Source organism: Perca flavescens, chromosome 24, assembly GCF_004354835.1.
Source record: "Perca flavescens isolate YP-PL-M2 chromosome 24, PFLA_1.0, whole genome shotgun sequence".
Taxonomy (NCBI): domain Eukaryota; kingdom Metazoa; phylum Chordata; class Actinopteri; order Perciformes; family Percidae; genus Perca; species Perca flavescens.
In genome coordinates, this window is record NC_041354.1 from 8,773,570 (window position 1) to 8,796,716 (window position 23,147).

General features: G+C 41.4%; 1 protein-coding gene across 2 annotated transcripts in view; it reads right to left on the bottom strand.

Annotated features, from left to right (window-relative positions):
• The window catches only part of LOC114551206 (peripheral plasma membrane protein CASK), a 52,005-nt gene that overhangs the window by 4,042 nt on the left and 24,816 nt on the right, over positions 1-23,147 (bottom strand). The window contains exons 8-25 of one of the 2 annotated variants that reach the window (XM_028572374.1): positions 22,211-22,333; positions 20,800-20,883; positions 20,447-20,546; positions 16,269-16,390; positions 13,875-13,952; positions 13,439-13,519; positions 11,195-11,383; positions 9,775-9,853; positions 9,343-9,428; positions 8,891-8,959; positions 8,743-8,811; positions 8,395-8,430; positions 6,442-6,480; positions 5,774-5,970; positions 4,822-4,937; positions 3,005-3,085; positions 2,546-2,626; positions 907-1,109 (exon numbers count right to left, since the gene is read on the bottom strand). In XM_028572374.1, coding sequence (XP_028428175.1) covers positions 907-1,109; positions 2,546-2,626; positions 3,005-3,085; positions 4,822-4,937; positions 5,774-5,970; positions 6,442-6,480; positions 8,395-8,430; positions 8,743-8,811; positions 8,891-8,959; positions 9,343-9,428; positions 9,775-9,853; positions 11,195-11,383; positions 13,439-13,519; positions 13,875-13,952; positions 16,269-16,390; positions 20,447-20,546; positions 20,800-20,883; positions 22,211-22,333 — 1,833 coding nt within the window. The remainder of the gene's footprint in view (positions 1-906; positions 1,110-2,545; positions 2,627-3,004; positions 3,086-4,821; positions 4,938-5,773; positions 5,971-6,441; positions 6,481-8,394; positions 8,431-8,742; positions 8,812-8,890; positions 8,960-9,342; positions 9,429-9,774; positions 9,854-11,194; positions 11,384-13,438; positions 13,520-13,874; positions 13,953-16,268; positions 16,391-20,446; positions 20,547-20,799; positions 20,884-22,210; positions 22,334-23,147) is intronic. The other variant, XM_028572375.1, reaches the window with a different exon arrangement.

Consider the following 23,147-nt stretch of genomic DNA (forward strand, 5'->3'; position numbering starts at 1 on the left):
GAGAAAGAGAGAGAGAGAGAGAGAGAGAGAGAGAGAGAGAGAGAGAGTGAGACACATTTCTATTGTTACTCTAGTTCTTCCACCCAAACTGCCCAACAAACTGTAAACCAATGTTTTAAATGTCGGTAAAACTACAGTAAAAATTGATCAATTCAACAAGAGGTAACTTGAGGCCACTTTGGCTAAAATAGATGTAACAAAACAACTGTATATGTGCATTCATTCCCACATAATGTAAAGTATAAAAAAACAAAAGACTATGGTAATGATTCAATAATAATGGTGTTCAACATTAGTGAGACACAAAAACCAGCACCAAAATGTTCCATAATGACGTAACTCAGACATAACAGAATGGTTGCCTATCCATAAAGCCGGTAAAACCGCTACGCTTAGTGTTGTGCACTGCTCAAAATTGCCGCAGAAGTTATTTTCACTTTAACCTTGTCGGCGCTGAACTTTCAAGGCGCAACCAATTCCAGAAGCAATGATGATGTATACCTGCACAGCGCTTTGCCTCTCTGCTCTGCCCCCTACCTTGCGGTTTTACCGCAGATCATGTGTAGACAGATTAATGCTGCAGTGCTTGCATGATATTTGGCATCTGGTACATGACAGAAAGCGAAAAAGCCATTTTTATTACGACTGTAGAACAAGCATAAGTGATGGATTTTAAATAAAAAACTTTATTTGCAGTTGAATCTTGATCTTTATGACATTTTCTCTTCCTTTTTCTTGAGGGTCCTTGTGTGGTTGTGGCCTTTACAATGGCATTAAACTCCGGCATCAGCTGTTTGGCGGTGCCGAAACGTGACTAGGCCCAAACTAGTCCGATTGCTGTTATACCTTTTATGGAGAAGAGGTGATTCCAGAACTTTTTTTAAAAACACACAACACCTTTGTTACCTGTGGTTCGACATCCAGGATAGAAATCATGCCCTGTGCATGGATCTGCCTGATAGTCTCCAGCCTGGTTCCATACATGGCATCCTCATGGCTGCCATACTCCAGGTAGTCGTTGTTGCTGATGTCCTGCATCATCTGGTCATGAGACACAAAGTAGTAGTTCTTTCCATTCTCCTCGTCCTTCTTAGGAGGCCGAGTTGTGTCTGAGCAGAGAGACAGATGGAGGAGGGATAGAGAGAAAAATCATACAGGGTTTTTCCTGCACAGAGAAAGTGTTGGCACCCCTCAAAGAGGTTTGAGCAGCACCAAAGGAAAATCATGAGCACCAAAGCGACTTTCAGCAGCCAGCCTGCCTCTCATTAACAGCCACTATATTTTATGCACGCGGCTGGCGCTGATTTGACTGGATCTGGACGCTCCACTGTGAAGCTAGCGCTAATGGGATCTCCGTTTGCAGAGTCAGGCTGTACCGGACTCTCCAGGTGATCATGCTGTTCATCATGCTGTGGCAGTTTAGTAAAACTATATTTCACGCAATGATGGTTAGACTTTGCAATTAATCTGCGGTTCACATGCATGCCGAGTCTGACAGTAGGGCGGTCCGTTACACTACTGTATATCCAACATCACGGACAATTGGCAAATTTGCAAAGCAAAACGTGCTCCGAAAAAAGCCCTGTTCATATTAATTCAACAAGCTGGACTTTGGGGTCAGGTGTAGTCAGATCCGGGCCCATGGTCAAGGATGCAAACGCCCCTTTACTGCATTATATTTTTAGATTTTGAATTGTTACCTGCCAACAGAATATTGTGTTTTCCTTGACATAAATATATACATTTTCACCATAAATTGGTGCCTAAAAATGTATCAGAATGCAGACAATTAAGTCTTTGATGCTCAAAATTTCCTGGGGGCCGAAAAAAACAACAACATTTGGAGCCATTCGCCAAACGACGGTTTTGAGGCGGGTTTAGGTGTGACGCAACGAGTGTTGGTGATAGACAGATGGTTTATCCAATTAGCTAACCAGTATTTTCAGACAGCGGTAGCCCTAATTCTGTTAGCCGCTCACTAACCAATTTTTTACTTGGATCCTTCTTTTGGAATCTGGACTGGGAACCTGAAATGGTGCCTTTTATTCATAAATTCTCGTTACACAAACGGCAAATATCCTTTACCAACATGTTGCTTGCTTGCTGAGCTAACAAGCTGTGCTTTGCCTGGAGCAGCAGGGGTAGCCTGGCTTGTGGTTGTATTTTCATACCAACATACCAACATAGGTGATGATAGACAGATGGTTTATCCATTCAGCTAACAAGTATTTTCGCCCCTTCCCAAAAGTTCTCCAACGGTAAGTTCCCAGATGGATATGCCGAGCAAATGCGAAGCAATCCATCTGGCGGAGTCAGGTTAGACCCCGCCGCTTAATATGTCACATTCAGGCACATTCTGAGCCAGGAAAAACCCTGTCATAGTACATAAAATGGGGTCTGCAGCAGGGGCAGGGTATTTAAGACCTGTTGCTTTTGTTTCCTGTCCACATCTGACAATAATGCAAGTCTGACCACAACAGGAGCTTCAAACCACAAATCAGTAGCCGACTGTTTAGTTGCTATGTTAGAGTGTGTCTCTCCTTACGAGGGATGGGGTAGGCAAAGCGGTCAGGGTGTTTGGTAATCAGTGTGTTCTTGATGTGCCTTCTACCAACTCCATGCGCACCTGAATAAAAGGAGACAGCAGAGACAATTGAATTAATGTAAAAGGCTGGTCAACCCAGTAATAGCCACTTCTATACTTTGACTTACTTGACCATTTTTGACTTTTAATTACTTTTTCTATGGCATACTATACATTTTTTATGACATACTATGATTTTCTTTTACATTTTTATGGCATACTATACTACAAATGTTTTATGACATTTATTTTGACATCTTTTATAACTATGAGTTTTGATATGACATTTGCATGGCATACTATGACTATTTCATGACATACGTACTATAGAGATATTTCCCTCGATCTCTCTCTATCTTGAGATAGATAAAAGGATATCTGTCACTCTCTTGTACCTACACAAATATAATGTTTACTTACCAAGCAAGACCAGTGTTTTCCTTTTGAATGAGGGCACTTTGACCACTTCCTCATAGGTCACCAGATCTAGTTGGTCAAAAACTGCAGAATAGAGAAGAAACAGTATCAACTGTAAAGGGCTAACATGGTTGACGTGTTGTACAAAAATAAACACTACACTATGACTCTAGGGGAATTGAGGAGCAAGTGGTTAATATACACTCAGTCAGCAGTACTTTAGAGAACACAGTCTAATACAACAGTCGTGCAATACATCCTACTTCAATTATAATGTCGATTCAACTTATTGGTTATAATGGAGGCTGTAGTTTTGGTAGGTGTTTTCCACTAATTGATATAAAAAGTGTGGACAGAATATTAGAAACACTGCTCAGTATAATAGAATACAATTCGACAGCACCACAAGCCAACACTAAAATGACCATTAAGTTGAAAAAACACCTCTAAAAATTAAAAATAGACTTGTTTAGTGAACTGTTTATGAAATCTCTTCTTAAAACCCACCTCTTCTCCCTGGCCTTTGACACCTGACGTTGACATTACTTGATTTTGTTATAATTTTTTCTAATGTTTTTATGTTTTATGTATTTTATGACTTGTGTGATTTGTGTATTTTATGTCTTTTATTTATTCTTCTTCACAGCACTTGGTCTACTTTGGTTGTTTTAAAGTGATATACAAATAAAGGTTTAATTGATTGATTGACAACATGAAGGTAGAATTCACTGGAGGGCTCTATCAGACTGCATTCGTTTAAACTGGATGTACCTCATAAACTGGCAACTGAGTGTACATACTTCATAACAATGTGAATACAAACATCTAATAAAAATAAATTCAAACCTAATAGCGAATCATAGGGGACACAAGCAATACCAATGAGATTAACATTCATTTTGATGTTTTGTCCCTGTGGCTTACATCAAGCATGGAATCAATTGGGTTATTCAAATGATGCCATGATGTGCACCAAATAGACCTGATGAAGATCAAATACCTTGAGAAAGCATTAAAACTTGCTTATTTGCATTAACCTTGGTCAGATAAAAAAGCATAACCAAGCTGAGCAATTCTAATCTCGTTAATTTGAATTGCATTACTAATAACAACCCAAACAAATCAGCCTTCATTCAAAAGTCAAGGAGACAATAGGAGGAGGACGGGGTATAAAAGCAGACAGAAGAGGAAGAAAAACACAGAAGCTGGACACCAGCTGTCTGGAGTTACTTACATGCAGCCATGTCATTGGGTAAGAGACAGCATGAAATATGGACAAAGGGTGGGAGCGGAAGGGTTAATAAAAAGACACCGAAAACAAGACAAATTGAACAAAAAACACCCTAACAAAACTTGAAAATATCAAAAGCTGTTAATTGCAACACCGTTAGTTACTGAAAAACGAGGCAAAATCGAGACAGCAGTGGGAGAGGTCTGTCAGAGGGAAAATGCAACAGGCGTGCAGCAGTTACACGTACTGAACAAAGGTGCAACAATGTGATTATTTACCCCACATGCCCTTTAAACAAGGCCCTTCAATCAAAACATCAGATTTTTTTAATGGCATGAAAATAGAATCACTAGTAAGTGAGATTGTGCTCCAAATTGAATTATGGGTTGAAGAAACATAGGCTATCTAGTAAGGCCCTGGCAAACATTTCAAAGCACTACCTTTGGGTAGTACTGCAACTCTCAAGTGTAATTTGAGAGTGGATTTCTTACACTTTTATTGCACAACCAGATCTAAGAAATGACATGCTTGTAGTGGGTTAGCTTAGCTCTGTAGCACCATTTGTATGCTACGGTGTTTGATGGCTTACCTGCATTGTGCTTGGCCAGGTACTTGTCTTTGTACTGTTTCTTCTTCTTGCCAAACCAGGTACAACTGGCCTGCTGTTCCTGTTTGGTCTTCTCCATTGCTATACACGCCACGCGCCTGAAAAAAACACATGTGCTGTTAATTAAATGGCCTTGTCTGTGATTCAATATGTATATGTGGCTTTACATTATATATACACAGACAGGAAGTCTGGAAAGAAAAATGAACACAAAGATACAAGGACCAGCATTGTGGCTTTGGCTGAGCATTGAAGCTATTCCTGAACTCCTGCTGCATATTGGTAACATCTGTCACATCTAAAAAAAAAGTAACAGATTCAAATCCTGGCAGGAGTGGCTGGCTTTACAACGCTATCTTGAACAAGGTTATGACGTGTTGTAAAGAGTGGCCAGTCGTAACCGCAGCCAGAACTTCCAAGCCACAAACTAAATCAAGTGAGAAGTAGGATCATTTTCTCATAGACTTCTATACAGTCAGACCTCTTTTTGGAGGCAGTAGAGTCCAGCCCCCTGCTGGAAATTAGATAGAATGTAGATTTAAGGGACTTCATTGGCTTCACTTTTCAGGCTCGGAAGTTGCAGATTAATCATAATTTACAGACTTCCAAACTATCCTAAATTGCCAGGTTATTAGGTACACCTGGCTAATGCTGTCTAATACAGTCCTGCAATAAATCCTACTGTATATGGTTATTTTAGAAGCTGTAGTTTTTGGTGCTCATAAACTGTATTGTGTTGAACGGAGATGTTTGTTATACTTTTGTGGACCTCATATGCCTCTCTATATAACACAACAATTAAAAAAATTAAATACAAAACATTACAACCTTCATGAGGGTAGGACCTATTGCAAGGCGAACCTAACACTGAATGTGAACACCCAGAAATACAGAACTGATAAAAAGTTTTGTTGTTTGTCAGGTGTCTACTCACCACTCCTGTAGCTCAGGTGAGGGAATAAGGCCTGCTGTGCCATTCTTGGTGTTCTCCAGCTTTCCTTGCCACCAGTTGTGGTCGTCCTTGGAGATGATCTGAATGATGTCACCCACCCGGAAGCGAACGCCTGCCTCCTTACATGGGATGAGGTCGTCTTTTGCTGGGTCATACTCAAACTGAGCACGAACATAAATCTGTAAGGGCAGGACAGTGATACAAAATAATTGTTAGGTGCTGATGCATTGGCAAAGAATAGCCTTGCGATCATAGGACAGAATGGAAAAGAATATGATTGGCCAAGTTGCCCACATAAAAGGAGACTGGCTGCAAAATTGTTAAGAAGTTAGAAATGCTGCGCTGATGCTTGTCATGAAAAGATAAAAAGACAGCAGAGGCCAAAGCAGGAAAGGGCACAGACATTTAGATAAATTAAAAGCAAGACCAAAATGCTTAAACAGCGTACACATCCTTTTTAGCAACTGCTTATGCACATAGATCCACATTTTTGTTGCCTTTTATGTCCACTTACGAACCAAATATAAACACTAAGCCTTGATAGCTAGCATGGGATCTAGACACCACGATGATGAGAAACCAAACTTTGCCATGGGGGTGGGAAGAGTTGGGATCTACTTCTACGAAGGGTCCATTTGGAGACATCTTACCTTAATGGACAATTTGTCCTTGATAGCAGGTCTGGAGATCTATGGGGTGGAGAGCATCACACACACACTTACACATATATCATGCAGTAGAAAATGCTGGGGGGGAAGGGGGGGCATTAACAAAAGAGGTGTGATGAGGGACCAACAATTGAATGCGGAATCTTATATACTACAATGTTTGTACCGCATTTTATTTATGTGTGTGTGTGATCTCAGAGCATAATGAAAACACCATGAAACAGACAAAAATGGCAGAAAACAAATGAGAAATGCATTTAAGAGCAAATGACCAAGACATCAGGGTCCCTAACATGTTGTATCTCAAATAGGGTTACTTATTACAGAGGTTTCATTCCTTCTCAATACAATGTAGCAAGGAAATATGTCAACAAGGCCAAATTACACTACAAATTACACCAAATTATCCACTTTTTTTTAATCTGCTCAACTGTGTAGGAATCATTTCCAATGTTTAAGGGAGGCCAAAGCAGAGGCCTGACATTGGAGAGCAAAACCTGATGTAAACAAAATAGATGTAATGGGAATGGAAGAACGCATGAGTGCTTATTAGTGCATACATGCAGATGTGGACTTCTTGGGATGAGTGTTAGTTTGTCATATCAGTAGCCAGTGTTGGGAGTAACGCGTTACAAAAGTAACGCAATTACAGTAATGTATTCCTTTTTGCTGTAACGCAGTAATATAACGCATTACTAATTAAATTTCGGTAATATTATTACCCGTTACAATCTCAGTAACGCGAGTTACAACACATTTTAACGCAACATTTTTTAAGAATTTCCCGCAAAGCATTTGTTAACAGGAAAAAAAAGCCGTGAGTATTATTTCATAACATCTGTGTCCCAACAGGTGACAGTACGTCAGCGCGGACAGCAGTGTGTCCGAGCCGCTGACAGATTTAAACATGTCGGGAATTAATGTTTAGGTTGTTACACGTAAATCATTGCAGTTTATCAGCCGTGGAAAGTAACTCTGCCTGTAGTGGAATGGCTTGACGACCAAAAACGCTTGTCTTTTACTGTGACCATTTACTGTTCAATATGTTTCTGTCATGAACGGTAATAATTATTACAGATGCAGTTTTACAAACAAGAAAGTGAGCAACTTAGCTTGACGGACATGTTGCATCCATAGACAGTATTTGTTGCATCAACAACATGCATAACAGTTGCATCTCAGTAAGCTAGCAAGAGTACACAAGGTACACAACCGACAACTTCCGTGTAGGCTACTTCAAAATAAAAGCACTTCCTGTGACGGTTCGCAGTAAAACTAAATTACTGTTAAACAAATAAGGTTGTGGACCTTTTCACATATCAGCTGTAAATCAAGTACTGTAAATAATGTAAATAGTGAGTTTTAATCACACTATAATTGACAATTTCCTTTAGACTGTTTTAAACTAAACATGAATTTCTTATTCAAGTGCTTTAAACAAACATTTTACAACAATGCCGTAGTCTACTTCAATACAACTGTAAGGTACTTTTAATTGAGTATTTTCCTTTTCTCCTACTTGCCTATTGTAAATTTTACTTATCTATTTTTTATAGCTTTAGTTACTTTGCATATTCATATTAATTATACAAAATATTATGAATAATCTGTGATGTATTAAAGTGGATAAAGATGAGACTTTATTGATCCAGTGGTGAAATTCACAAGCTAGCTGCCAAGTCAAACTTCCGCTGTTATTTTGGTGAAAGTAACTCAAAAGTAATGCAAAAGTAGTGTAACGCATTACAATTCAGAGACAGTAATATTGTAATATAACTAACTACTCTCAAATGACAGTAACTAGTTATCTATAATGTATTACATTTTGGAAGTAACTTGCCCAACACTGTCAGTAGCGTATTTTAAAGCAAAGGGAGAAGCACACAATTGAATGAAAGGAGAGCAGTCGTGGTTTAAAGAGTAAGGAAATGTCACCTGACGGCCTTTGGGCTGGATCGTCGCTGGCAGGTCCTAGTTGGGATGACAGACGTTTTTGTGTAAGTACTAGATTTGATTACACACTAACGAGGGCAAATACCGTTAAAGATGGTTGTGTGATGACATTGTATGCTTTGGATAATGATTTGATTTCAATAGTTACCAGTTAGTAGGAAACAACATTTGACACTGATCCTAGTCTTGATTTAAATCCAAGATGTAGTGATTTTATGGTACAGTATGAACCTCAACCCCCTAACACACTAGCTTACTTAATTTTTTTCTTTTTACTAGCCTGCTGTTATTTCTGTGAAAGTGTGTGAGGGTGAAAAGAAGAAGCAATACCAAGATGGAGCTGGTGACACTAGCGTGACCATTTGCAGGTGACTGTCGGGATACATCTGGTGACTCTTTCTGCAACAAAAAACACTAGATGAATATTTCTTTCCCCCATTGAATATGCAAAAATGTATGCAAGTGTGTGATTCCGTACCTCACAAGACATGGACTGGGACCGGTAACTGGGCACAATCTTAAAGGTGATGCTTCCCCGCATCTCCCTCTGTGCGGACAAGGAATATGCATGTTACATACAGAATGAATTTTTAAGAGAAACCATACAAACAATACTAGCAAGTTCATAAAGAAACTAATGGTTTGAAAGCCCTGTCAGCACAGTACCACACCTGCTGACTTTTATATACTCCAAATTTATATTTGCTACCATGTATTGACATTTTAGACATAGCAAGATGTCTCACCTTATTAAAATTATACTGTTAAGTAACACTGTTACTATATCAGTCCACATAACACCATTGCTTCAAATATGTTACATCCTATAACACATGCATAAACAATAATAGATGCCAAGAATACTGACAAAAGCTGCCTGCACAGTCTAAATGTGGAACATGAGGAGGAGAGCTGATCCGTGTGCCTTACCAGCATCTTTTGGAGCTGTTCTACCGTCTGATTGGCAACGCTGATGCCATTAATCTCTCGGATCTCATCTCCTACATGCAGAGTCCCTGAAGCAGAGAAATAATGAATTAATAAAGGCTACAAATGAGGCTCTTGGGTGTTGAAACACCATCGCTTCAGAAAGCAGAGGCCAGGAAAAACCCCAGGGGTTATTGAGATGGCTCCAGGGGAGCCCAACTAATGTAAGGAAGAGTTACATTTTATTGTTATTTTAAATTACCAGAAGTTAGTCCAATAAGAGTTACCGTTATATTCCCACCTACTTTATGATCTTTGTGATTAGTATTATTTTGAGAGAAAATCTCATCAGATTAACCAAACGAATGGCTTAATGTGCCTATTAAATATGCATATGTGGTGTAAGTTTGGATGTATATTTATATGGATACATACCTTGTCGATGAATCATTCCACCGTGCATGATTCGGGCTACAATACAGTGGTTGAGTTCGTTCATTTTGAGAGTAATGCCCTATAAGAGACAGACAGAGGGGGATAACTGATAACAGCTCATAACCGCAGAGAGTGACAATACCTTCTGCTACATACAGTATGTAAAGTATAGTCCCAGAACAGCACACTTTACCATGCTGCACCCTAATGCATCAGCAAGCTACGTTCAGACCAAAAAAGGCGATTTGTCGCAGGGTTGTGCGCAGCCCATTTGTGTGACGTCCTGTAGTGTTCTTTAACCCCCCAATGTAGCACAACTAGACTATATGTTAGAAAAATTATGATTTACATTGACATCGATTCTGTACTAGAGGGCTTTTTGTTAATAATTGTTCTGTGCTTTGCTGTAAGTGCTGCAAATTGACTCTACTTGCAAGTAAACTAACTTTGTGACAATTTCAGTGTTTCCGTCCATCTCTTGATAAATAATTATCGTAACACTATATATTTCACAACTACGGTTTTTCTTTAGCTCGTTTAAAGATCTTGAAGTTTCCGACCGCACTTGAAGGCAGCTTGATTTTACAGAGAAATAGAAAGAAAAGAAATGAGCGAGAAAAATCAATGGTGCTTTCTTGTTGCAGGAAAGAGTCAGCTGTTACACAAACTCCTGGGGAGTTTAGTGCTTGTGTTTTAAAATGGTCTTGTGGCAGCTTCATGGATGTATAGAGAACGGGCAGTGGTGTTTCCTGTTTAATGTATGGGACTCTCACACCGCCTCAAAACACACTGACAAGTCTGATCGCTGGTTAAATAATTGGCCACTGCAGCGTGACGTGGGGTTGCGATTCTCCAAAAGTTGAGTGTGTCTCAACTTTTTGCCACAGGCCCGCTGTGTTTTTTTTGCGTGTCACCCCTGCGGCAAACCCCGCCGCAGCCTAAACGCACTAACCCCATTCAAAATTAATGGAAAGACCTGCGTTTTTGCTGTACCGTCTGACGGCCAACGCAGGGCTGTGTAAATGCCCACTTATGGTAACGCAATTACTCAAGATGTGTTGTCACAATAAACCAAGTGGCTCACCCTAGCAGGTGACTAGACAGAAAATCCATTTGTGAATATTGTGAATATATAATGATATATTCATCTCTTGTATTTATTTATTTAGTTACTGAGGTTTGTAGTGTAGTTTCAAGGTAAGTGTTAAATTGGTCACCAAGGTCAGGGACCAACTGATTACTCATTGTTTGATAAAAATGGGTTTACAACTAGATTTCTACTACATCAGTTGTACATACACTTAATGGACATGTTTCCAGAAGTGAACTGGTTCGATGAAAAGACAAAGTGAGCCTGTCAATTTATCCATATGTGAAATGTAGTGCAATCTGCAGTATGTGCGTCTCTTGTTTTACGTACCATGGGCTCATCGGTGTTCTTCTGAAACTGGACCAGGCGAACCCTGGTGACGTTCTCCAGGTCCATATCTCCGTTGGTGCTGTCTGGGGAGTCTCCGTTCAGGTAAGGAGAAGTGGGTGGGGGGGTCACCCTCAGCGCATCGTCGCTGTAGACCTCGTGGGCCACCACATCGTGGGTCTGCAGCAGAGCCTGGAGTGTACAGACAGTCATGAATGTCAAGACTCATTGATGCAACTGCACAGTATCCCTGTTTTTTTTCTATAGGTGAACCCAGTGGGAATGTAGCCCAACGACATTGCAATGTTGAGGAAAGACTTGTGACTGGAATCCCAAATTGGAATAAAAAACTGGAGAAGAAAACACTCCTGTTAGAATAACTAATCCAAATCCCAGTCAAGAGGAAGGTACATGTGGTTGTGCACACTGTATCATTGTGTGTATGTGAGTGGATAGCTCCAATGTCGGAAAGAGTGTGGCTTACACTAATCCTCTTTGGGCACTAATCATGTTACAGACACATAGTGTGTTTTTACAAAAACATCTACTGGCTGAGTTTGCCAAATGATCATATCTGCTTATCAGTGCAACAACATGTTCACTTATGATGCATGACAGACATTGAGAGCTGAAACAGCTGGCACTAAAGGCTTTTGACTTATGGTGGACATTAGTGTGGCTGACAAGAACACGGTTTAAAAAAAGGCATCAACAATGGATTCCAACAAGTGTTTGACATTGAATACCAATGACTGCATACTAAATTGATAATTAACAGGAACAAAGCATTTCCTTGGACCATTTCCTCATAAGTGAAGTCAGGAAAAAGTTTAAAGTGAAATAATTGGTAAGTGAGGCATGCTTCTTCCCATGTGCTACCATGCTGAAGCCCTTCACACCCATTCAGCTATCAGCACTGTTAAATGTCCGTGGCAGCATGAAAAACCCTGCCGGTCAGGTCAGAGAGCAAGACGGGCTAATTCGATTGAACCAAACATAAGGCGTGACTGTGACAGCTCAGTAAGTGTCACAGACTGAATCAGCAGAGGGAAACACCTCAGCCTCTTGTGGTTCTAACTAGGCTACAAAACGGAAGTATCATCCTACATATTGCTGATGTGCAGTTTTGTAAGAGACAAGAAATCAAAAGAATATATCTACAATTCATTTCAATTCAAACAAATATATTTATCCGAAAAGGGCAATTCCGTCTTCAGACCCCAAAACAACATTACAGTAAAAGTCAAGTCATCCTCTTGCTGACACTATGAATTCGCTATTTACTGTTGTAATAACACTTAACTGAGATGAAAACTGCAGCCACAAAACAAGCTACACTTCTTCTAGTATAGCAATTGCAGACACCAGCTACTCTAGAATAGCACTCAGAGAGTGAAGACCTCTGCAAAGGCCAATGGTACATTGAGATGCTCCTTGGATGGTCCCATTTCCTCTGAATTGGGAAGTCTTTCGACTTTGGTGCGTTTATGAGCTTTAAGTCGTTAGTGGAAATGCTCAGCATTAAACAACATGTCGATAACCATTCCCAGTGTTTGCGTGGCAACGTAGAGCAAGGAAATAAATCAGATGAGCCATGACATATGATCGGGAATGCCGCAAAAACGCCCTACCCTACTCGTAAATGTTAACAAAAGTGAAAAATAATTTGTTTATCTGCCCTGTGATTCGGATCCGCTCCAAAATTTGATAAGTTCTCCCTTGACATATGCTACACACTTCCACCAGGTTTCATGAAATTCGGCCAGTAGTTTTTCTGTAATCCTGCTGACAAACCGACCCGGAGGTAACAATATTCTACCTTTAGATGAAATCCACCACTGATTTCTTCAGCCTCAGTTTTCACTCTCCATGTCCTTCAATAATATCATCCCAAATTGTTCTTCTTGTCTCAGGTCTGTTTCAGCCACTAGACCTATCTGACAAACATCACAAGCAGAAGTGACTGTAGAGCCACACTGACGCCCTTCAGCTCTTCTTGCCGCTCCACTGATTCTGTCTCCGTTCTTTTTCCTCTCCATGTGTCTATCCCTCGCCAAGCTCAGGTGCTAAGCAGCTTTGTGGTCGAGGGAGTTATCTGGATTGACAAAAGAACCGTTCCTTTGACACAGTAGGTTGTAATCTCACACACCAATAAGCTTGCTCTACATGCACAGGCCAAAAAATCTGAACCCGTCAAAACAATAAGAATATGTATGTCGCGTTGTGAGTGTTTCTGTAACATCCCACCATGAAGTGTGGCTGTGTGAGGATCCTCCTGAGCTCCTTGGCCTCCATGTTCTCTGGGTAACAGGAGAGGGTTTCCAGTACCTGGTGAAGAAAATAAAGACAAAGAGAAAGAGGTGTGAACATTAAGATGTCAATAATCAATATGATTGATAAAAATTAATATATTACAGCACAGTATCTGATTCTCTTCATTGTATTTTCATTATTTACTTGCTTTGCCTAGAAAGCTTTTTGAGAGAGCATCACTCACTGTTTAGGACTTGACCAGTTATTTTTAAATACTAGAAAAGGCTCTATCGCAAAATTAACATTGTTAGATCATTACAAATCAGATAAGTGGTTTAAAAGGCACATGAAGGAGATCCCAGTTTGTAAATGTGAGTTCTCATTTTAAATTGTACCTTTATTTAGTGAACATGAGCAGCGAGTTCCTCACCTCTTTGGCTCTCTGCACTCCATCACTTGGAGGGTTTCTGATCTGAGGGGACGACCTGGTGTTGATTTTGTCATAAAGCTGAAATGACAATAACTAACATGTAAGAACAATTTGACAATTTTGCCTCATTCAATTACAAAATGCTAAGTGTACAGAATAGTAAATAGAACATACTGTAGCGAGCTACGTGGAAGAAGTTGAAGAGCCAGAGATATAGAACTGTGGAAGTTTATTCAACCGCTACACATACGCAATACATAGAGGTCATTAACCTAACCCAGTGTTTCAGTCATGGTAACAAATGTAACAAAGGTAATGTAAATAAACATGAGCACATTATCAGGACTAAAACCTAGGTAACGTAAATGCTTAACAAAAACACTAACAGAACATAATTTACCCACTTAAACTAAACACTTAAACAACACTAATAACCTAGTCCCATGATGCTTTGCACTGCCGTGCAGAACCGTCAACACAATCGCATCCTGTCGGCCGTTACATAGGCCCCATCTGAGGGGTCAGTCGTCCTCGGCGACCCCATCACCCAAAACATAGTCCCTCAAAGGTCCAGGACGCCGTCGCTGACGAGTAGGTCTCCCAGGACTCACAGGGGGGGGGACACACAACTGGGGGGGTTCCACCCAGGTTGAGGTGTGTAGTGCTGCCATCCTCAACCCCACTGTCCACAGATGGAGCAAGAGGACGGTATGGTGCGAGTCTGTCTTGGTGTAGCACCACCATTCGTCCCTGGCAAGGCATGCGCAACCGGTACACCACCTCTGACAGCTGACTCACAATCTCGCCAGGCCCCTGCCAGTGACTGCAAAGCTTAGGAGAAACCCCCTTCTTACGGACAGGGCAATACACCCATACCTTGTCCCCTGGCTTGAAGACTTTTCCCCGACAACGTGTGTCATAGGCCTTTTTCTGCCGCACCCCTGAGTCGGCTTGGGCTTGGCGGCTGTAGTCGTGTACCATCTGTAGGTGTTCTTTCAGCCTACGGTAGTAGTCCATGTCCTTCCCTCCAGCAATCTAAGGCTCAGGAGGGGCCCCGAACACCAAGTCCACCGGTGTACGCAGTTCACGGCCAAACATGAGGGCAGCAGGTGTGCACTGAATGGACTCCTGGACAGCAGTCCGGTAGGACCACAAGACCAGGGGCAGGTGGCGATCCCAGTCCCGCTGAGCTGAGTGGCTAGGGTACGGTTAAACCGTTCCACCAGCCCATCACTTTGAGGGTGGAGAGGTGTAGTCCTCGTCTTGCTCACCCCTAACCTCTGGCAGACCTCATGGAAAACATGGGACTCAAAGTTCCTCCCTTGATCACTGTGGAGCTCAGCGGGGACACCGAAGCGAGTGAACATCTCCTCAACCAGCTTCTCCGCTGTCATGGTGGCGCTCTGATCTGCCACCACATATGCCTCAGGCCACTTTGTGAAGTAGTCTATGGCTACAATAACGTAACGGTTCCCAGAGTCTGTGACAGGGAAGGGCCCCAGAATGTCCACTCCCACTCGCTCCATTGGGGCCCCCACCAAGTACTGCTGCAGAGGTGCATGGGAGCGCTGGGTAGGTCCTTTCCGGGCGGTGCAGGGGTCACAGCAATGCACATGTAGCTCCACATCCTGTCGACAACCAGGCCAGTAGAATCTACCCTTGAGGCGTTGGAGGGTCTTGGCATTTTCATAGTGCCCCACCCCCGCCGCGCCGTGGACAACCTGAAGGACTTGGGGACGAAGTTCACGGGGCACCAGTAGCTGCAGGATGTCATTTCCCCGTCCGGGAGCCTGCCACCTCCTGTACATCAGCCCATCATGGAGTTGCCCCACTGGGAGTGGTAGGCCTTTACTTCAGGCCCCAGCGCCGACACCTCTGACCATTTGGGTCGACGTCCTGTCTCCAGCCAACCCCCCACCAGTGCCAATGTCCTGTCCGCCTCCTGCTGCCGTTTCAGCTGTTGTGTCGTCAGTGGGAGCCATCCCTCCTCATCACTGGCAGTCTTGGCAGTTGCCACTGTTGGCACCGTTTGGTCCCGGGCCTCTTGCCGGAGGCAGTAGCGACACTCATTAACCTAACCCAGTGTTTCAGTCATGGTAACAAATGTAACAAAGGTAATGTAAATAAACATGAGCACATTATCAGGACTAAAACCTAGGTAACGTAAATGCATAACAAAAACACTAACAGAACATCATTTACCCACTTAAACTGAACACTTAAACAACACTAATAACCTAGTCCCATGCCGTGCAGAACAGTCAACACAATGGCATCCTGTTGGCCGTTACAATACATATTGGACAAATACCGTTTGTTGCTGACCCCTTGACTTGTAATGATACCTACTGGGCACTTCTGGTATTACAGATGAAGATATTGTAGTTTACTCACATCTAACAGGGTGTGGAGGTGCTGATCCTGGAAGACACTGTGGAGGAAGTCCATGTCTTTCTCACTGCAGTCCGTCAATGCATGAATCTCCTCTAGACTGTCCAAAACCTGTGATACTGCCCCTGTACACACACACACAAATACAGATATTATACACTCAATTATAGACTAAATCACATGCACACAGAACAGATACACTCCCAAGTACACCAAGCAGTCCCTGCAAACATTCAATACTACACAAAATGCAAACACGGAACATGACAGACACACTCATCCACAAACACACTACAAGTAACTCATCCACAAACAGGCAAAACAACGAGAAATACCAAAAATAACACAAAAGACAAGCAATATGTGTCACAACTGAAAACACATAAAACACACACAAACACTCAGAACTATTTAACCCCAAGTACCTGCTGCATCGCCCACACATGCAGCAAAACCAGAGAAACAGCGGTATATGGCATCAATACAACATCAGAGGAAAGTCACTTCAAAAAGTCACAGTGTGGATGATGGGTTAGGAGCAGTACGCCCAAGAAAAATGCAGAATATATGAAAAAATGTAAATACAAAAAAAGAAAATGGAAAGAAAGGATTCAAATCTGATATATCATTTCTTTAAAGCCACAAACATCAAACATTTATTGTTTGTAATAAAACATCAAATTCAAAAAGTCTTAAAAAATAGGTGTAGCCTACATAGTAAACACGCTCCTTGGTGTTAAAGAGAGAAGAGGAAGTGACATGTTTAGAGGGTAGACAAGTGCAGTGTGGTCAGAATTCTTCTTTCTCTACTGAGAGAAGGTTTACTTTAAAGGTTATTCAGAGATGAGCTGTGATTCTCTGATACATTTGAACCCAAAAGCTGATCCTTAAGTTACCACAGAATTGATTAGCGGTGGGTGATGTGATATTACACCACCAGGTAAAGACCTCCATTTCTTACAAATGAATTAATAAATATCTCATGTTCAATTTAGAGACTATGGATTACCTAGAAAGTACTGATTTTAACATAGTATTGAACAGGATAACAAGCACTGCCTTACAAGAGTATGTGTTCGGTTAACTAAGAAACTCTAGAAAGAAACCCTGGAATAACAGATTAAAGATGAATATGGAGCAACTAATTCCATTTACAAACATGTAATATTGCTGGGCTAATAATGGGCTTTGAGAAAAGAACAAATGAGACTTTGATTCAAGTATTACTGTGAGGCATGTACGAGAAACGGCAGAGAAGAAAACATAATTTACTGTAAGCAGCATTTAAGCTGTTAATTGGGAAAACCTTGTTATAGGTATGTTTACATGCATCATACTAGGGCTGCACCAACGAATCGATAAAATCGATAAAATTCGATTACTAAAAAAGTTGGCAACAAATTTAATTATCGATTCGTTGTGTCAGCGCAACTATTAGGCAACCTAGTCGCGGAGATAAAAGCAAAAGAAAAGAAAAAAGAGCAGAGCGGGGGTAGAGGAAATACGCAGAGAGACCGGAGAGACCCGTAACGTTGTTCTGAAACACACGGCGGAGGCAGAAAAATCAGTACGACCTAAGTCATCCAAGGTGTGGGAGCATTTCACACTAAATAAATCAAAAACGTGTTAATTGCAAGATAAACAAAAGCGACGCGGCATGGCACGGGCGCACCACGGTGATGAGTCAGCACCTAAAACGTAAACCTGTTGGAGTCTTTGATGAGGAGGAAGGGAGTTCAACAGCAGGGTAAAGTCACTACACTATCCTACTTCTGTTCCGTTCTGAAGTGAGGAACGTACCGTCCCTCCAGTAGCTCTTCTGGTGCTGCTGTTTACTCGTTATCCAGCTGACTAGCATGACAAGCTAGCGTTAGCTCGGTAATAACAGTAATAAAGCAGGGGCGGTATAGTTTGCAAGACTAAAGACACGGTTTTATTCACTCACCTTTTTTGGCCCATACATTTTTCAATCTGTTGTCATGTATATATTATGTGCTTTGTCCCATATCAGTTATTGTTGACAAATATAATAGTGTGTGGTGTATAAACGAACTTAACTTACACTTACTACAATGATGGTAATAATTTAATGTGTGTGTGTGTGTGTGTGTGTGTGTGTGTGTGTGTGTGTGTGTGTGTGTGTCTGTCTGTCTGTCTGTCTTGTCTGTATCTGCTATTTGGGTTACTTACCTTTACACAACTATTAACTAAAACAACAAGTATATATGTATTGAGTTGATGTAAATTAATGCTTTTTGTTTTTATCCGATTCATCGATTAATCGAAAAAATAATCGACAGATTAATCGATTATTAAAATAATCGTTAGTTGCAGCCCTACATCATACTATTCCAATTAGGGAAACACATTTTAAATAATTAATAATTAAATAATGTAATTGATTTTTAGCCATGTACAGCTCAATAATTGGTTAATCACTAGAAGCTTATGAAATACAAATTGCATTCTGTTCCTCGCAGAAATTAATTAAACAAAATAATATTGTACTTAAAATGACTGCCCCTACTCCCACTCTATGGTAATTATTCAACAAATGGCCAAATATGACTAAGATTTAACAATAATCCTGGACAATTTACTTTTCTGGGAGCCTAAACATTCAAGCCCTTAAAGCCTAACTACACTGACAACAGACTGCAGAGGTCTTACTGTTCAATCATCAATTAATCATTAACATCCATCTTTAGGATGTACAGTTTTTGAACTAACACCTGAAAGCTTTAGCAGAAACCTGATTATTATAGAAAATCCAGTTAGTCAGGACATTTAAGCAGGTTATCCTCTCAACCTTTGTTTTTGGTTTTGTGCATCTCACAGGGTAACAATAACACTAGGTTATTAATCTGATCTTTACATAGCTTCCTGCAATTGGAATAATGAAGATGGATGTAAACAGAATATCATCTTTACAGGTCAAGATTAAAAACACACTCATCAAATGATATGGGTTTTGTTAAATGGACAGGAGAGGACAGAGGGAGACACAGCGGAAGCCATTTTGGAGGATAACGACCCATGTCATTTAACACTAAGTAGAAAATGCAACTAAAAAGCGAGCAATGATGTCATAATATCACACATCCAAGATTTTATGGGTGGGAAAGGGATACGTACTTTCAGCAGCTAGCAGTCCTAGAGACAACACAGCAGAAGAAAAACAACACGAAAGAAAGAGAAGCTGAGATTAGAATAGGTTTTCTGAAACTATAGATGTGGTCACCTCACAGTAAGAGAGAAAAGAAAGAAAAAAAGGCAGACAAAAGAGTCAGAGAGCAGGCAGTGTGAGGAGGGGGCATAAGGGCAGGTAGGTAATAAAAGGAGGCAGAGGGGAAATAGAGAAACAAGCATTAATAAAGAGTGAGAAAGTCAGCAAAAAGCAGCCAAGTCTATGAATTATCTGCCAAGCTGTTGCAAGCATCTACTATACTGCACAAGTCTATGACTGGCAACATGTCTGGCTCAAAAATAAACCAGTCACCAGGAAGCATGACTGCAACAGACTGCCAGCCTCAGCAGAAAAAAAACACATGTAGTGGTATTAGTATATCTGGCTGCAGTGTCTACATATAAACCTGGGCAGAAAGTGTGAAGAGCTTAGCTCATTGCACCGATTCATTTGGTTATGATGTGACACACTGCTAACCTTCTACAGTTTACGACAGCGACACAGGTGGTTTCTGTATGCTAATAACTACTGGCAGGTACAGCCTGCAGTCTTCGTAGGAAAGGAAGTGAAAGTCTGTGGCTGCAACAGGGAAGTAAGGCTGTTGGGCAAAATCTGCCGCTGACAGCTGGAGATCACATTAACACATGAAAATAGAAACTACAAGAATAGAAACTGGGCTAGAAAGTGAACGTGCTCTTTGGGGCAAATGCATGTTTCATCTTTTACTTTATATGAAACATCATTATATTCATATGCTGGGAGAACTAACTATTATTTGTACATGAACACATTCATTACCATAACACCATTTTAATCTAAATGACAATATTTATTGTCCCTACTGTTAAATTATCTAACAATTCAGTTTGTGCTTTAACTAACTTTAGGTTGCTTATCCTACCTGCACAAACTAGTAATTAAATATCTCCGTTGCAAATACATTTGTAAGACCAAATCTCCCTAAACCAGGATAATGTTCTGTTGTGTGATTTACCTGAAGAGGTGGGGTCATCAGAGAAGTCATGTAGTTCCTCTGGGGGGTCACCATAGTAAGAATTAAACTTGTGGCTGGAAACAGCAGCCAGCACTGCACCCTGAGACACGGAGTGGAGAAGCCACAGCTATTACATTAAGCCTCAACAGGGTCCATGTTGTGAGGTGTATGTACATGCTTTTTGTGTGTTTGAATACGAGGCCTTAAGAGGTCAGTCCTGTTGAGAATCTGACAATAAATTAAGAAGAAGCAGCTGCATACTGTGGGGGAGGTGACACGTCCACTCATTGTGGATTTATTAGCGTTAAATCTGTAGATCTTTAGTTAGAGTTTAACATCAACACGGTGCTGACCTTCAGCTTCCTCCTGGCATTGAACTTCCTCAGCTGTTCCACGGTTTCAGGCAGGTGGATCTTGTAGGCATACCTGTCCCTCTCCTACACACATCAAACACACAAACGAATATATCCATATAAGAACACTAGAAACCATACACACAGTGATGGGGGACATAAGGACACACGTACACATGTTAGAGCGGTCACGTTAACGGATGTGAAAGCAGAGCTGTGGTTACAAGCAGAAGGAAGTGTTTTTGAGTCAGCAGAAGTAAGACACCAGTGGTTTAAATGGGACTTTGAGTTGTCAAAGATCAAACACCAAATAGCGACATCACACTAAGGGCCCTATTTTAACAATCTGAAACGCAAGTATGAAACGCAAAACGCAAGTAGCTTTGTGTGCGGATCTCGAGCGCTGTTGCTATTATACCGGCGGGATAAATGACTCTTGCGCCCGACGCAAATCTAAAATGGGTTGGTCTGAAGTAGCTAGGTGTGGTTTGGGCGTAACGTGCAATAAACCAATCAGAGCGTCATCTCACATTCCCTTTAAGAGCAGGCGCTTGTTCCATGGCGGATTGATATTATGACGGCGGATTTGCCTGGCGCACGCCAGCGGGAGCTGTCCAGGATGCGGCAAAGTAATAAATGCCCGTCTTGTCCGGGTGGCGATGTTGCTGCGGCCTCTCGGGCGCATCTCCTCAAGTCTGGAGAGGATTGCTGCAGCCATGGAGCGTGGGCCTCCAAACGCACCACCTGCTCCTGTTGTGCCCGTTCCTCTTCCCCCCACACCATCTCCGTCCACCCGCTCCATCAGGAGCACATCTCGCATTACTCCCGGACCAGATCCCGCCGTAGTTCAACATCACGTCTCCTTAAGTCCTCTAATATTTCCTCATTTATGTCATCAACACATCCATGATTCATGGAAATGTTGTGTAAATCACAACAAGCCACAAAGAATGCTGGGACTTTTTGAGGACTGTACTGTAAAGTGCCTCCTGACCTATCCAAACACCTGAAGCGCATTTTCAGTAATATTTTTTTTTTGAGAGAAGTGTATGCGCGTTGTGCACACGCTACATTATGGCCAAGCATGCGCCCCTAAAATAGCATCTGAATAACACGCCACTGACTTTAGACCAGGTTTTTCCTGGTCAGTGGCGGAATTGTTTTCTGAAACTGCAAAATAGCACCAAGTAACGGTTGCGCCGGAACACGCCTCCTCTTTTTGCTGAACCGCCCCCAGGAGCGCAAATTCATTCCCTATTTTACAGACGTGCGTCTGTGGAGGGAAAAATGCAAAATAGGAATGATACATGAGTCGGTGTACAAAGGCAATTGCGCTGAGTGCAAGATGTCTGTTGCCTTTTAAATGCTATACATGACCACAAAAGTTCAAGGATCTTGTGTGTGATCTTGCCTTGAGCCAGGGGTGGTTGAGGGCCTCGTAGACAGTGATTCTCTCAGCCGGGTCCAGCATCAGCATGCGTCTCACCAGGTCCTTGGCGCTCTCCGAAATGTGGGCCCACTGGCGGGGGTTCATCTGGACAATCACACACACCCAAACACATACACAAACAGGAGGACAAATTCAGACACATGTAGAAGAGTGGCAACCAAGATCACTGTCACCAGGTTGGTGATGATGAAGGCTGCAAGGGAAAATAAACAGATATGTGTGAATTCTCTGTGAATCAAGATACTTTTTTATCATCTATATTTATGAATCCGTGAAGAAAATCACTGTCTATATTGTTATTCTAAAACAAAAGGTGCAGTGTGCGTAGAGCTCATATTTTATTTATCAAAATAAAATCTGTGAATTCAGCAGGTGTTTAGCAGCAGCATGATGGAAGATACCACAGTGTCGACCAAGCTGTCTGCTGAGATTGCATCTGCCAAAGATTAGTGCATCAAGCAGGAAATTCACACTCTCAGTTGAAAACAGAGAACTTAACAGGCTGGTCATATTATTCATCACCTCTCCATTGCTTTTGTTAAGGGAGAATATAACAATTCCCTATTTGATACACTCAATGAGGAATACATATGATGAGGTGATTGTAAAAATAGCTCAGAACAGTCATTAGATAATAAGGGCTGTATAAAATCATGTCTGGTTGGTAAGAGAGACAAAGACAACAGGAAAAGCAAGACACATTTTTTTACAGCAACTTTGGCCACAAAGATCCATTACTGACGGCAAAGACTGAGAGATGCTATGATTTGTCATTCAGAAGAATAAATATAAATGAATTTAAAAAATAAATAAAAATAAACACTGTATACCACACTCTGGTGGTTCTGAAGTTCAGTTCTCTGTAACCCAGGTGCTGAACCTTGACGCACATTGCAGC